Below are 15,120 nucleotides of genomic sequence, written 5' to 3'. Positions count from 1 at the left end.
ATCAGAAAATCTTGAAGAACGTGATATTTTGGAATACCTCCTCAAGTTCTCTTGGGTTACCAGTGAAACAGGCAGAATTCGTAATGTTGATATTCGAGGGACGGAAAATTATGTGTACTCCGCCACTAGTTCAGAACAGCTCCAGAATGACTTCACAAATGAGCGAAAAAATCCTATGAAAAGAAGACGCTGCTCGTCTGACAAAAAAAATGTTCATACGAACTGGCAATATCTATTAGAATTCTGTATAAATGCTACTACAAAATTATCATTCTTCTAAGACCCTTCGTTTTTCACATAATCAAGCGTTGTCCCATAAGAAGAAACTCCTTCCAAAACCATATCGTAACCATATCTCCATAGTAATACAATTTCCCTCCACCTCCCCACTACTTCCAGCCCATACCTCAAGCCAATATAAGCCTAATCCCCTCCTCCCAGCAATACCTCACCCACTCAGCCTGTCCATACCGCCGACAACCATCACGCAGCCCCTCCTCATCCCCTCCGTCCAAACCCCCGTGGTCACCTCCCTCCAGCCTCCAGATCCTCGACTCCAGCATCTCCCGCGTCTGCTGAATATTCCTAAACGTGTTCCTCTCGAACAGCAGGCCCAACGTCCGCAGCACCATCGCATCCCGCATCTCGGCCGTGTAGCTCTCGCACCCCAGCACCCACAGCGGCCACAGCATGGCGGTCATGGGCGCAGAGTGCATGGGCACGTTGAGGACTTCGAAGTGCAGCTGCTTGACGAGGGACTGGATCGCGGGGGAGTCCGGGTCGTGGTCCCAGCTGCGGAGGAGGTAGATCCGGGTTGCGAGGCTGTATGCGTTGCCTGCCGACACGCAGATGGCGTATTCGTCGTCGTGGGGAGGTGGGGAGGTTGGGCTTGCGTTGGGGTGTTGAAGGCGGCGGGGGAGGGGCGCCCAGTGTTCGAGGTCGTGGAGGAGGGTTTGTGCGATGCTGGTGGCGTGCGATGGGCTTAGGGATCCGGAGAAGCGGGCGTCGATGAGGGCGGCGCTGCGGCCGAGGAGCGCGAAGACGATGGGGAAACAGCCCATTGCCGGGTCGAGCCCGGAGCCGTCGATGTTCTCTTGCGATGTGCATTGTTTGTCTGTGAGCCAGTATTCTTCAGGGAGGTAGGGGGCTCGGGCGCAGGGCACGCTCGACATGATGTCGAAGTAGGCCAGCATTCTGACGGATATCGCTAGAATTGGCGAGTTGGGTTCGTTCGCTGAGATGTCGCTAGAGTTCGACCGGGCTAATCGATGGCGTTCCATGACGAGGAAAGCGGTGCCCTGTAGGATGGGAAGTGCGTTTTCGAGAAGCTCTCCGTTGATGAGCGCGGTGGCGGCGAGTTTGAGCGAGGCGGTGATGAGGACGTCCAGGCCGTACGAAGGTGGCTTTTGCTCGTTTGTTGTTATGGAAAGGCAATTGGATATGCTGGAGGTGCGTCTGGTTCTACGTCCCAGGCTGGCTTCAACTCCGGTCCTGACGGCGCGGAACGCCCTTTGTCGGATCTTGAGAAAATCTACCTCGGGCACGCATCCTTTAATGAAGAGATGGGTGGCGGATGATAGAAGTAATGCGGCACGCACGCCGGAGTCGGCATTGTGTAGGGCCCATATGTGCGCGTTGTTGATGTCGTGGGAACGCAATCTGTTCAGAAACACCAAGTTTGGTAGTGTGGACACAGAATGGTCGTAGAGGTTTTTGTCCAATGTGCTATGTAGTTGAAGCCTGTCCGGGAACGCCAGCATACAATGTACGTCGGAAAGATAGATGCTTCCAGTCCTGAGCTCGAGGGCTTTTGTATGGTTCTCATAGCTTCTCGAGAAACCCGAGGGTTCAATGATGTTGTGCTGTCCTTGGTGTTGCTTCTTGAGGGCACGGGCAGGCTCGTCGGTTGGAGAAGGATCATTGACCCATCGGATCTGGAGAGGGTATCCACCGCATACGACACCTCTCACTTCACATCTCTTGCATGTTGGCTTCGACTCGTCGCATTTGATTCGGAGATGCTTGCAATCCACACAACCTCGAATTGACTGTCAGAATAGCGAACAGCATTGGGGACGAACGGTGGGGACACACACCAGTACGCGACCGCCTGAAGAAGGATGACATCTGAGCAAGCTCAACCGCACACTGTGAAGCCCACAATGGTCACTCCTTGAACGTCCGCGTTCTTCAATATGATCGGATTCGTCGACACCATCGATACAATGCCCATTGGTTTCACGGTTTCGCAGCGAAGTGATGGACACTTCACATCCCATAGACGTCGACAAAAAATCATAGCCCGAGCCTCTGGGTACTGCATGCTACGTACAGCTGTCCCATTCAGGAACACCACGACCGGCCAATCGTTGCCGTGCGAACTTCGGCGGCCCTCCTCTTATCATGCCAAGACAGCCATGATGACTCAGTTGTGTGGTGTTTCTTTATCTATGATGATAAAATTTCAACCTTGAGTGAGGGCGACGGTAAAAGTGCGGGACAATTGGAACATTTTCTACTCCGCGTTCGAGGGCGTGGGGTTGATAGCGCATAATTCCGCGTTCTTCATCTTCTCCACTGGCGTCTGGACTTGGGATACAGCCGATCGCTTGAACGGACAATGTCGACCGTATGGCAGACTTCAGTGGCCGTGTAGTTTGTATTGCAAATCGTGCGGGGTGCCAATGATAGATATGCGATAAAGGCGGTGGCTAGCAGATGCATCTACGAGTGCAAGCAAGTACAAGCACAAGTTGGGTCCTCCTTATCTCTTGCTTGATTGATGAACTACGAGTACCTAGCCCAATGTTTAGCGGGATGTTCGGAAAAGGGCACCGAATGGCCGAGACGGCTTGAGCCAGCCATTCAGAGAACAAGGAAACTGTGCAGGCACATGGGCGACAGGGGTACAGGATATCAGCGCTGAATGAGGTCTAGTGTCCATCATGGAACCATTCGTGACCATCTCTCCAGACCCAATTCGGAATATGTAGCTAAAATCTATGTTTGTACAAGCATGAGAAGAGCATCAACAGCTATAGCGAACTCCATATCAAAGTAGGGAATGAGAAAATCGCACACCAAAAGAAGCTCCACGCTTCAACGTACTAAGAAGCACATTGCAAGATAGCAGATAAGAATCTATCCAGATGCACAAGCTCCGATGAGCAATCGGAGGCATGCAAAATATAAATATGAGGTCGCTCATGGTCCGATTCAATTGTTTGCATCTCTCAGCAGCCACTTCAGCTCGTTGTCTCTGCCATCATGAGGTCCTCTCTCGCGGTGTCTTTCTTCCTCTCTTTGCCCTTCCACTCCCTGGTGGCAGCAGCACCCAGTGTTCAATCTCCTGCCCGAACTGTATTCTCTGGATTGAGCCGGCGCAGTAACAATGAATCCTTATGCCCTGCTCCCGTCGATATCCCTACGGTGGCTAAATTGCCATCGCCATTCACTCCTCTATCCGAAGCCGAATTGTCGGACGTGAAAGCATGGCTATACGACCCTAAGCAGAACCTCAACTTGACATCCACCAAGAGCGAGACCCTGTCCCAGACCGACAACTACATCTGGATCATTGAGTCCTTGTACCCGAACAAGACCGATGTTCTTTCATACCTGGACGGAAATGGCCCCCTGCCCCCTCGATATGCAAGAGTTGTCATCAACGAGGGTGGCAAGGCTGATCCCGATGTCTCTGAATACTATGTAAGTCCGACAAATCTTGACGACTAGAAGGAACGTGAATTGACGTGATTAGGTCGGACCTCTTCCAGTCAGCTCAGAGACGACGATTCAGACCCTCGACTACTTCTACTCTCGCTCGGCACGCGTCCCATTCAATGCCCGAGTCGGTGATGGTCCTAGATCTGCTGCTATCGATGAAATCGTCACCAAGACTATGTCCAGCATTGCTGATATCACGTTCAACTTGACTGGCCTGCAGTACTATGGCGCCGATGATGAGAGGACCAACGCTGCCTACTTTGTCCAGTCGCCTTCCTCCATGGACGGCAGCACTTCGTACGTCTGGACGCCATGGCGTCGCGCCGGACTTGCCCCTTACGACCAGCCTTCCGACTTGTATGTCAACTTCGACATTGGCGGCAGTGACCCCGCGTTGTACAAGTGCAGGATGATTGTTTATAATCTTGTCGTATATACATCCGTCGAGGACTTCAGAGAGGCATTCGAAGCTGGAAAGATCACACAGTCACCTCCCCCTTCGAGCGATGAATCCTTCTTGAGGAAAGATCGCAAGGGCCCGATCCGTGAATTGGAAAACCGATTGGCTCCCGTCAGTGTTGAGTTGGATGGCAAGCGATACAAGGTCGATGACGAGAACCGTTATGTCGAGTATCTCGGATGGTCCTTCTACACACGATTCGATCGCGATGTTGGTATTCAGTTCTTTGACGTCAAGTACAAAGGAGAGCGAATTCTGTACGAGCTTTCGCTTCAAGGTCAGTCCTTCTGGAGGGTTTTTATCCATATATTATATCTGATTAGGTTTCTAGATGCTGTTGCACAATACGCTGGCAACAATCCCTTCCAGGCTGGTACGGCTTACAACGACCGTTTCTACGGCATCGGCATCGATGTTGGTCGTCTCATCCCCGGTTATGACTGCCCATACCACGCAACTTACTGGAACGCGACCTTGACCAATGGCGAGTCAGTAGTCAACAAGAAAAACGGACTATGCATCTTCGAATCTGACATTGGTTTCCCGGTGACGCGACACACCGACTCGACTTACACCCAGAGCACCAAGGGATCCAAGTTGACAGTTCGCCAGATCGCTACCGTAGGCAACTATGATTACCTCTGGGACTACCAATTCTTCGTCGATGGAAGCATAGCCGTTGATGCTCGCGCCTCGGGCTACGTCCAAGCTAACTACTACCGACCTGATGATGAAGGCAAATGGGGACCACGAATCCAAGAGACCATTGCAGGAACCCTTCACACCCACGTGATGAACTTCAAGGCCGATTTCGACCTCATCGATGCGAACAACACTTTCCAGAAGACCGACATTATCGTAGAGAACATTACCCAGCGTGAGTCAAGACCCACATAATAATCATACCAATACTAACCAGCCATCCAGCATGGTACCCCGAGCTCGGCACCTTCGAGCAAATGCGCTACAACATCACCGAGCTCGCCAATGAAGACTCAGCCCTTCTCGAGCTCCCCAAGAACGGACAATCCATGTACACTGTCATCAACAAAGCACACACCAACAAGTGGGGACTTCCCCGAGGCTACCGCGTGATCCCCGGTCTCTCCAACGTCCACCTCGCCTCGCACACCAATCCCTTCTTCCTCAAGAACGGCGAAGCCTACAAGCAAGCCTTCGCCGTCTCTCGTCACCACGACACCGAACCCCACTCCTCGGCCGCCCTCAACCAGAACCTCCCCGCCGACCCCATGGTAGCCTTCTACGATTTCTTCGACGGCGAGAGCCTCATCCAGGAAGATCTCGCGGTCTGGTTCAACTTAGGCATGCATCACTACACTCGCGCTGAGGACATCCCGAACACGTTGATGACAGAGGCTCACAGCAGTGTCATGTTTGCGCCGCAGAACTGGGGCGATGTCGAGCAGACCGTTGATCTGACCAATGCTGTTATCTTCAACAAGCGCGAGGGTGATAAGAAGGGCAGTGTTGTCCCTGAGACTAACGGAGCCAACCCGCCCAAGTCCTTCCCATTGAGGGACGATGATCAGTTGTTGGGTGTGTTCTAAATGTAGATGGTTGGAACGAAAGGCAGATAGAGGAAGGCTGTCTACTGCAAGGCAAATAGTCTACTGTAGACGTTTGCGCTGCTGGTATCAATGTTTACAGTTCTTCTGTGCCTAAAGTATATAGTCTTAGAGTATAAAAAATGCATAGATTAGGTACTACCTTTATCTGTCTTTTGTGATATGCTATATTGGTTTTTTATCTTAACATCCTTATGTTTGAACCAACTGACATTAAAAAGCCAATATGTATTGTTTCCACTGTTGGCACTGTAGAATATCAGATCATGAACAATAGCGGTACGCCGTCTGCCCCTCTCCTCTCCACCCATCTTCCAATAATGGAGATGCGCTCCTCTAGCGTAACCTTTAAGAAATAATTAAAGTCTGTGTAAACGCACCTCCTTGTTCCCATAAACCTTCTGTTCCCCTTCATCGAGAACTCGTTTTCGAATGTGGGAAACAAGACTGGATTACACACCGCTAGGCTAGGTTGACGGATGGTGTTTGCGTAGAAAGCTAAAAGGCCTAGAGGTGTCATGCGAGCAATCTTTTGTAGAGGAAGGCGGTGTATATTTGAGGTGTTTGCACGCTTTGTACGATTGAATTTTGTACGATTCAAATAAGATCTACGGTGGGAAACAAGGGCGAAGAGAGAGTACGTGGGGGATTGAGGGAGTGAAGGTGGGAGCGTAGTCTAACTTCACGATACTACTTAAACCCACTCCCTCAACCACCAACTTCTCAATCCCCCCAAAAACCTGTCAAAACCAAAATCCAAACACGAAAACAACCGCCGGAGAAGCAGACTTCTTCACGATGAAGCTCCTCACAACAGCTACCATTCTGCTCCCCCTCCTGACCCTCACAATCGGCACACCTCTCACCAACACCGCCGTAAACCTCACCTCCAACCCCCTCGAACCCGCCGATGGCTCTTGGATCCACCTGTGCAAATCGCACAAGTGCTCCGACATCCACACGCCCTGCATGACCGTAAGTCAATCTCCCCTCATCTCCCTCTCCCTCTCTGCCATCTCCAAACATCCAAAGTGAAAGAGCTCCGCACCTAACGACAGCACTGCGGCAGGCCTGCTGCGCAACCCCGTACTACAACCGCGAGTGCCATGCTCCGAATACTTTCAGGCAGTGCTTCGAGTACTGCTGCTACTACATGCGCGGCCGGGACCAGGAGTGCGGGAAGTGCTCTTGGGGATGTCCTAAGTAGTGGGATAGAGGGCTTCTCCACGTGCTGACTGCTGCGGAGAAATTTGCAGCTGCTGAAGGGCGGGGTGAAGGGATGAATCGAATGAGGAATGGAGGCACTTTGGTAGATTCTGATGGGGAAAGAGAATGGTCGGACAGGGTCTATCACGGCGTGGTCGGTTGTGGAAGGGGATGGGTGGCTTAACATGACTATGATAGATTTCTGACAAGACGGCTATCAGGGACTTCAAGAGGCAAATAAAGACACTTTGGTCAGCTTAATTTTCCATGGTTTGTGATGTGGATATGTAATCGTGATATATTACTTGTTTACAACTAATTCGACTAGCATGAACTTATGGACGAGCAGGTCACTTCCTAGGCAGCGGCCCGCAACACATCGGAAACTGCATAATACGCAGGCTTCTTGTTGAAGTCATCATCGAGAAGGCATGCGTTGCCCCATCCAGGGAAGGTATACGGCACCCAAGAAACGGGGTCCCAGAAATCCCACACTGTCACGCCGACGCAATCATCCGCATCGACACATGCCTTGACCGCATTGGCGTATCCCTCCGCCTGCTTTGCCTTCTTCTCGGGCGAGTCGGGGAGCTCGATGCGGACGTCGAGCTCAGTTATGGCGGTCTCGACGCCGAGCTTGTTGAACTGCGCGATCGAGGCGCTAATCTCCTCGTACTTGGGTGCGGTAGCCATGCGGAAGTGGCCCTGCAGGCCGACACCGTCGATGGGGATGTCGCGCTTGATGAAGTCCTTGACGAGCTCGGCGATCGCCAAGGACTTGTTGTTGACCTTCTCGATGCCGTAGTCGTTGTAGTATAGCGTGGTTCGCGGCGAGGTGTACTTGCGCGCGAACTTGAACGCAAGCTCAATGTACTCCTTCCCGAGCGTCTTGTACCAGAAGGTCTCGCGGAACGTGCCATCGTCGTTGAAAGACTCGTTTACGACATCCCACGAAAAGCAGGTGTCGTAGAAGTAGCGCGCCTCGACTTTGATGTGGTTCTCCATGATGGAGACGAGTTCCTTCTTGGTCCAATTGCCGAACTCGAGCCACTCCGGGGCTTGCGTGTGCCAGATGAAGTTGTGGCAGCGGACGGATTGTCGAGCCTTCTTCGCGGGCTTGATGACCTGGTTCGCGAGGGTCCAATTGAAGACTCCGCGCTGAGGCTCGATGTGGACGAACTTCTGGCCATTGGCGGGCGTGACCTGATCGAACTCGGAGCGGTTGTGCGCGATCGAGACGTATCTAGTGTTGTTCAAGACGACATTGTCGATGGCAGTTCCGAAGTATTGAAGACCGGCTCTCTTTGCAAGCACAGCAAGGCCAGGGTATTTATCTTTCGGTCCGTAGGGGCCCTTTCCAGGTCCCCAGGTTGGGGAGGAGGTTGCCAGAGGAAGGGCGGCAAGCACCGCAGCAAAGATTGAGAGCTTCATGGCTGTGAAAGGCCAATTGGTACGACAACGAGAATGGCGAGGCTCACAACGTGTATTGCCCTGGCTCTCAAAATTTGAGGTCCGTAGCTCTTGATTATATACTTAGTTCCCCCCAGTCTCCAGGTTAGAGGAGTGGACCTGCAATTCGGTGTCATCACCAAAACATTGCCCACATTTGCAAATTGAACCGGTAACCCGTTCACATCACAACCAGAACAATCCAAACACCAGGCTGGGCCGTTGAGCTAAGAAGGAAGAGCAGGAGATCGCCGCGGGTAAAGTGAGGTAGAGTCAAGTCTTGCAGGGTATATAAAGTGCGGCGAAGAGACTAGACCAAAGTGGTAGTCTTGGATGGAGATGGTCCCTGACTGGAGTTGAATCTCTGTCAATGTCCGCCATGAGAATAGCCGGGGTGGCGTGCGCCCATTGATTTGGATCGCTCGTAAGTCATTTGGATGTTATGAAACATATGTAGATTCCTGCGGTTCAGATGATTGACTTCTTGGAGGTCATTTTATAGTACTAGGCGTGGTCATGTTAAGTTGTAGGACGCAAGAACACGCTTCGGAGGAAGAGCATCGCGGCCAAAGTCTAAGATGGCAATTACCCCGCAAGGACAATTTCCGTCGAGCCGTAAGCCGTGCTGTCACGGAACGGGGATATTTGAGGATCTAACCGTCTAGTAGTGATTCTGTCATACCTAAGGTGCTAAGGCGACAAAGAATGCGCTAAGAATTGAACAGGCTAAATTGTGTTTGTCTTCCAGAAGCCTTCTATTTCTCCTCCCGTTAGCTCATATTCATACACATATTGACGTGCATGGTTTCGTAAGTGTTGCGCCTGGCGATGATCTTGATTCGTTGTACGACTCTCTATGAATTTCTACCCTCTAAGAATTCCCAAGGCCCTATAAATGACGAGACTAAAGATCATGGCGAAGCCATCAATCATACCACGCCCACAAAAACACCTTCCTTCTGGAGTTCTTCAAATGTAAGTTTTGGCATTGGGCTAACCTTATCTGCGCTCTGGAGGCAGCCTTCAACTAGTCCCCAGAATTGAGCAAGGTCGACGCCGCGGGGGATTCTGCAGCCACCTTCGCCAGGAGCGAGCTTGGTGACTTTAGTACGACCCAATTCGCCGACATCAGACTGGGTTACCGAATGGACACCTTCTGTTACCACTTCAACCTGGAAGCGTTCCCCTCCCTTGTCGTCAAAAATGTCTGGATGAGTTACCGCTGCAACGGCGAGTGGATCATGCAATGGCGGTCCTTCCGTGATTGCAAACACTTCCGCATACGTTCCGGCGAAAAATGACATTATCTGTGTGAAAAGAGATCGAAGTGGGGACGGCGTGCTCTTTGAATTCGCAGAAGACTCGTCTAGAGGTCGATCGGCCCCGAACAATTGCGTATACCGGACTGTTTTGGTACCAAGGACTTGATGGCTGAGGTCAAGGGGTATCAAGGTGGTTTTTGCCTTCAGGTCGGGATGAGAGAAAATAAATTGAGATGCTTCTGGATCACACTGCTAAAGGTAAGCTGACGATATCATTCGAGAAATTGCTGAGGAACCTACGTAAATCTATGCATTGTCAGCGGGTATCAATCAAGACATGGAGCAATCAATTCTTACGTTGAATTCTGCATATGCGGTCCAGTTTCCAAAACGTTCACCTTCGCCCTTGACTTTCCCCATAGGAGCATTCGTGAAGCCTCCACCAACGGCGCCGCCCATTATGCTTAGACCTTTGATATGCTTCGCCAAGTCGGTGTACTTCTGAAAGAGCAACCCGATGTTGGTCAAGGTACCAGTAGACACGAGATATGCGGTATTCGGAGGCGTCGACATAAGCGCTCTGTACATAGCCTCGAGATGGCCAACATCGGTAGCCGCTGGTTCAATCGGCTGGGGCAACAGTGTGACGCCATCGAGTCCGGATTCTCCATGTATATCAGCAGCGTGAACTGCATCGCGGACAATCGGCTTTGCTGCGCCGGAGTAGACCTTGACTTCACGCTTTCCCAGTGCTTCGAGGACACCTCTTGTGTTGAATGTTGTTTGATCAAGTGAGGCATTGCCGTGGACGGTGCTAACACCTAGTAATTCGACCCGGGGGTCATGGGCACTGATAAGAAGTGCATATGCGTCATCCTACAGCAAATCAGCATCATTGAAGCTCGTGGAATCTACACATATAGCTCGTCATACCTACATGTCCTGTGTCGCAGTCGAGCCAGAGGGGGATCTTGCCGCTTGCGGGGGAAGCCATATTTGCAGCCTGCATCTACAGTACCTATAGCGTTGGCAGCTTGTGATTGAATCAATTGGTAGAAGCTCTGGCTATCTGATGTGGTTTTAGAATAGTTTAAGTGAACGGAACACGAGATGCAGGGTCTCGAGATGGGAGTGGGAGTCCTGCGGGCAGTTTTAGTGGGCACGTGGGGAATGAGTGAGGGGAGGGGTTTAGTGCTTCGGCAAACGCGGAGGCTCTTCAACCAAAAGGTACATACATACATACGTAGATTGGTGATTGGTGGGGTTTGACGTCCTTGCAGCATTGGAAATGATCTAACCTTATTGGGCTTTGTCTAGATATGGCTGGCTCTCTCTTTATTCTACGAAGTAGCAAACAATATTTATAGTTGGACGTCCCTCCTTCTTTGTATATCCTGTCGAACGATTCCTTCATGTACAAACAGCACTTCACTGTGCTTCACTTCTCTCTCTTTCTCCATGCAAAATGGTTCGGCCACAGGGCTCTTCACCCATCAAGAATCACAAGCACCGGCTCAAAACCGCACCTCAAGTCAAGGGTCTTAATAACAAGTTTGCCCCACGTGTTGGCACACGACGTAGCAGGCGATTGCAAGGATTATCTCCCACCCAAGTATCTGAAGTTGAAGCTGAAGCTGCAAAGGTTGATAAGCCAAACAATGTGCGCCTCGCAAACCGGCTTCAAAGACTCCCTTCTCCCCAACATGAGTTCTCATGGGTGCGCTTGCAGGAAGATTCTGGAGCCGAACACGACGAACTAGAAGACACACCCCCTTTGCCCCCATACAAACAGTCCAGTCGACCCCCTTCACCCAAACACAATCTCTTTGTTGAAGGGAAACATCATGGGGGTACTAAAGCTCCAGCGCTCGAGCAAGAAATCCCTCACTCTACCCACCAACTCTCTGAGAAAAACCTTCAACTATTGGGAATATTGAACGGTGAAGACATGGGCCCCGCAACCAGCACTCAGATTTCCAGACGAACCCCATCACGGCATTCTACAGCCTCACAACCAGTGGAGACGGAATGGACGGCTCGCACTGCTAGCACTACCTCTAAGTACCGCAAATCAAGTCTTCAGGCCGTGCAGATCTGGATGCACGTTGACCCCCCTGCCCACATCCAGGCCACGATCGACCTCATCATCGGAGCTGAAGTCACCGAGCAGCGCCGAGCCAAACTCCACGCCATAGCCGAACAAGTTCGCGACGAATGTCGCGAATGTGTCAGGTCTGAGGATAACGAGGATTCCTTTGCTCATATACTCCTGAGTGCCATCAAGGCTTTGAAGGCCCTGGGTGAGAAGAAGCTTTCTTTCAAGCCATCCGCCGACTGGCGACAAGACCTCAAACCTGTAAAACCTGTGATTAAAGTCATCTCCGCCCCACCGCGGAAGCGCCAGCGGACTGATGCTGGCAACAAGGAGCTCGACACGCAACCCGAATGCTTAACGACCAGTGTACCCACCCTTGAGCCAGCCAACAAGTTGAGCGCGATGCCTCCTCCAGCTCCACCGGGATTCTGGGTCAAGACTCCGCGTCCGGACTTCTCGTTGGGCATAGATCTCACCTCTCTCATTGCTGATCTCTCGTCGTCAAAGCGCAGTAACTCAAGGGCAATGAATTTCTTCGAATGGTTAAAGGAAGAGGCGGAGCAACCCGAGTCAGAGGAGACGGTCAAACCAGTACTGAACCCCATACCCACCGCACGCGGCTCACATCTCACATTTCCCTTTGCTGTTATTGAGTGCAAGGCCTACTCAACCGGTAAACAAATCTTCGAGGCAGAGAACCAAGCTGCGGTTTCCGCGGCTTGTGGTCTTAAGATTCAGCTTGATCTTGACGACCTGGCAGCTTGCGATGCAACAAGTTCTGATGCTCCGCCCGCTTCCTTGAGGACTGATCCGCCTCTGTTCTTTTCTATCTGTACCCAAGGCCCTATCATCGAAATCTGGGCCCACTGGACAGTCGTTGAAGATGGTGTGCGCAGGTTCGAGTCCAGTCCATTGGATAGTTACAATGGGCTTTTCCTGGAGCGGGGGAAGTCCTTCATGGTTGGACTGAATAACATTGTTGTTTGGGGTTTAGGCTCGTTCATGAAAACAGTCGTGAAGCAACTAGAGAAGGTGGCAGAGGAGTACGATTGGTAGTGTGGTAGTGTCCTGCTAAACATTTGCAAGTATGTTTTCAATTGGCTACAACACACTCTGAACAGCTAGATTATGTATACAAAATATATGTATCTACAACCTACATCTGTACAATTACGAGTACACTCGCAAGGCCTCAAGACTACTAAGTGGCTGGAGTATACTCCTGTGGAAGTGTATGTGTTAATAAAAAGCACAAAGAAATGATCGACCATCTGACTTGTAATTCTCGAAGTTGAGTAGACCCACCGGTTCACACTATTAACACCAACGCAATCCCTTTGCGGTGAACATAAGCAAGATCAAGGACAGAATAAAACGCAATGCTAGGAAGAAAACGGCGCTTCATCTTCTCTATTTTGTTTCGGATTGTTCTTTTGCAGAAACAACACTCTACAGTAAAGTCTTCGAGCAGTTCTAGGGATACGGCATCCAGGACTTTGACGGGGCTTAAAAGCGACCATCAGCTCTCCAACTGATTTGACCTCAAAATTCCACGTCTATGTTACTACAAGTATAAGGGAGGTAACAACCAGTCAAATCATGAGAGCCCGCGGGACGTTTACCCTGACATATCGATGTGTCGGAGGCTTGGTGAGGGGATGCATCATACAAAACCAATACTTACGACCACCTGTATTTGTTTGATTCATTATTCGCTCTCTTTGCAGATCATATCTACGGCACGTGATGCACTCCTGTCCGTCTACCCTTCCGAATCCTCCACATTGTACCCAACACCATGCCAGCCCAACCGACAAACACCCAAACAACGAGAACTCCAAAATTGAGGCCCAGATGGCTCTTTGTGCCGAACAGAATCGTTCTGATTGCTTGAATCTATACTTGAAGTCAACTTTCCACCCTTTCAGGGCTTATAAGACACAGGGGATACACTCACGGCATGGTAGAAGGGCATACAATAGCCATACTCGTAGAAGTCCGGCATCAATTCCATACTTGTAAAAGAGCCGCATACATTTGAGATTAGCCAGATGTTCAGGAAATATGGCGCCCATTTCATCCCGATGATGGTGAATGTGCTTTCCATGACCAGTCCGCACGCACCCATCGTGCACCAATTTAGCATCCAAAGGACCATGAAGCCGGAGCCGGCTGGGGTGAACTTCCCCGTGACGGGTATCGAGAAAGCCAGGAGGCAGAGGGTGTACATCAGGGAGAGGATGAAGTAGGATGCCAGCGAGCTGATGGTGCGGGATACGATGTGTGTTTGGAGAGTCATGAGATGCCCGTGGAGTTCGGCGGTGGCTCGAAGGATGCTGAAAACGTTGAATGTGAACACTAAGAGCTGTTGCACAATTAGCATGGGGAACGTGTTAAGACGCGACGAAGGAAGACTTACGAAGATTAGGCCAGTGTTTATGGAACCGAAAGCCACCGATGGATAGAAAGGAATGAGATCGACCGGCATTACAGCATAAGGTAATGCAAGGCACTGCGGACAATTCAGACTGGTCTGTAAAGCGGTGTCATTCAGCCCTGAACGCAGGAAGGATGCGGTGGAGTTCGCAGCCAACCCAGGGATGATTTGATTTGCGAGGCCCATGATAGCTGGAATAGCTACTGCAAGCGTGGTGACCTGGTTGCGAGCAGAGGCGAAATATAGAGTTACAGCCGATAGCGGATTGTACGATGAGTCCCCATTCACTAGAGCGGCTCGTAAACTAGAAGATGCATTGGCGGAGATTTGGAGTACAGCCCACGACTTCTCGTCCTGAATTACGTTCTGACTCCAATTCTCATCTTGCTCCACACTGTTGCCATTACTGATAATATCCCAGCGTAGATGCGGACCTGGTGAAATAAGTGATGCTTGGATGCCTTGAATTAGGCCTGTACCGAATGCTCCATCATCGAGATTGAGGGCAGTTACCTTGAGTTTGGATACATCATTGTTCGGAACCAGAGATCCAAGGACCAATGAGAGACAAACCCAAAGCAGAATTATATTGTAGATTATAGGTAGAACAAGACTTGGGACCAGTGATTTCCGCAAGGTGGCGCCTTGCGGTGAGAAGAAGGTATATGAATATAGTTCAGTGGACTGGTGAGATGACTCGTCCTGGCGAACTGGCGACTTCGTTTCTGGAGTCGCGCCTAACATCTTGATGAAAATGGGAGAGAGAACAAGGGACGTCGACTTAAGGTTCTACATTTGAGCACATGTTGAACATTTAAATGGTTGATTGAGCCAATACATGTGCAGCCTCTTTCCCATTATGGAAAGGGTTGATTACGATTGAGGTTGGTAATCCTGTC

General features: G+C 50.8%; 7 protein-coding genes across 7 annotated transcripts; 3 read left to right on the top strand and 4 right to left on the bottom strand.

The window, feature by feature from the left end:
- Positions 1–407: 407 nt before the first annotated feature.
- On the bottom strand, positions 408–2,127 carry BU24DRAFT_456643 (uncharacterized protein; the record flags this gene model as incomplete). The annotated part of the gene is made up of 2 exons (XM_033531463.1): positions 408–2,038; positions 2,097–2,127. The coding sequence occupies 2 exons, from the start codon at positions 2,125–2,127 to the stop codon at positions 408–410; spliced, it is 1,662 nt and encodes a 553-aa protein (XP_033388924.1).
- A 1,140-nt stretch (positions 2,128–3,267) lies between these two features.
- On the top strand, positions 3,268–5,836 carry BU24DRAFT_382525 (copper amine oxidase; the record flags this gene model as incomplete). The annotated part of the gene is made up of 4 exons (XM_033524772.1): positions 3,268–3,708; positions 3,761–4,463; positions 4,518–5,063; positions 5,114–5,836. The coding sequence occupies 4 exons, from the start codon at positions 3,268–3,270 to the stop codon at positions 5,752–5,754; spliced, it is 2,331 nt and encodes a 776-aa protein (XP_033388923.1). The 3' UTR covers positions 5,755–5,836.
- A 734-nt stretch (positions 5,837–6,570) lies between these two features.
- Positions 6,571–7,007, top strand: BU24DRAFT_403681 (uncharacterized protein; the record flags this gene model as incomplete). The annotated part of the gene is made up of 2 exons (XM_033525592.1): positions 6,571–6,747; positions 6,831–7,007. 2 exons carry the CDS (start codon positions 6,571–6,573, stop codon positions 7,005–7,007), a joined length of 354 nt encoding a protein of 117 aa, XP_033388922.1.
- A 328-nt stretch (positions 7,008–7,335) lies between these two features.
- BU24DRAFT_445779 (glycoside hydrolase family 10 protein) lies at positions 7,336–8,409 on the bottom strand (the record flags this gene model as incomplete). Its single annotated transcript, XM_033530726.1, has 1 exon — positions 7,336–8,409. The coding sequence occupies one exon, from the start codon at positions 8,407–8,409 to the stop codon at positions 7,336–7,338; it is 1,074 nt and encodes a 357-aa protein (XP_033388921.1).
- A 790-nt stretch (positions 8,410–9,199) lies between these two features.
- BU24DRAFT_382519 (Inosine/uridine-preferring nucleoside hydrolase) lies at positions 9,200–10,683 on the bottom strand (the record flags this gene model as incomplete). The annotated part of the gene is made up of 4 exons (XM_033524771.1): positions 9,200–9,938; positions 9,990–9,995; positions 10,047–10,565; positions 10,627–10,683. 4 exons carry the CDS (start codon positions 10,681–10,683, stop codon positions 9,357–9,359), a joined length of 1,164 nt encoding a protein of 387 aa, XP_033388920.1. The 3' UTR covers positions 9,200–9,356.
- Positions 10,684–10,940: 257 nt separating this feature from the next.
- On the top strand, positions 10,941–12,844 carry BU24DRAFT_469346 (uncharacterized protein). The gene has a single exon (XM_033532605.1). The coding sequence runs from the start codon at positions 11,155–11,157 to the stop codon at positions 12,838–12,840; it is 1,686 nt and encodes a 561-aa protein (XP_033388919.1). The 5' UTR covers positions 10,941–11,154; the 3' UTR covers positions 12,841–12,844.
- A 674-nt stretch (positions 12,845–13,518) lies between these two features.
- On the bottom strand, positions 13,519–15,053 carry BU24DRAFT_469342 (uncharacterized protein; the record flags this gene model as incomplete). The annotated part of the gene is made up of 3 exons (XM_033532604.1): positions 14,204–15,053; positions 13,742–14,149; positions 13,519–13,680 (listed from the first exon to the last, which is right to left on the bottom strand). The coding sequence occupies exons 1-3, from the start codon at positions 14,963–14,965 to the stop codon at positions 13,519–13,521; spliced, it is 1,332 nt and encodes a 443-aa protein (XP_033388918.1). The 5' UTR covers positions 14,966–15,053.
- Between the last annotated feature and the right edge of the window lie 67 nt (positions 15,054–15,120).

This window comes from Aaosphaeria arxii (genome assembly GCF_010015735.1).
Source record: "Aaosphaeria arxii CBS 175.79 unplaced genomic scaffold BU24scaffold_1, whole genome shotgun sequence".
NCBI classification, from domain to species: domain Eukaryota; kingdom Fungi; phylum Ascomycota; class Dothideomycetes; order Pleosporales; genus Aaosphaeria; species Aaosphaeria arxii.
Note: the sequence above shows the minus strand (reverse complement) of the source record. Positions and strands in the feature narration are given on the sequence as shown.

Excerpts from the sequence above, each read along its gene's own strand:
- BU24DRAFT_469346 (XM_033532605.1), top strand. The coding sequence starts at position 11,155 with ATGGTTCGGCCACAGGGCTCTTCACCCATCAAGAATCACAAGCACCGG.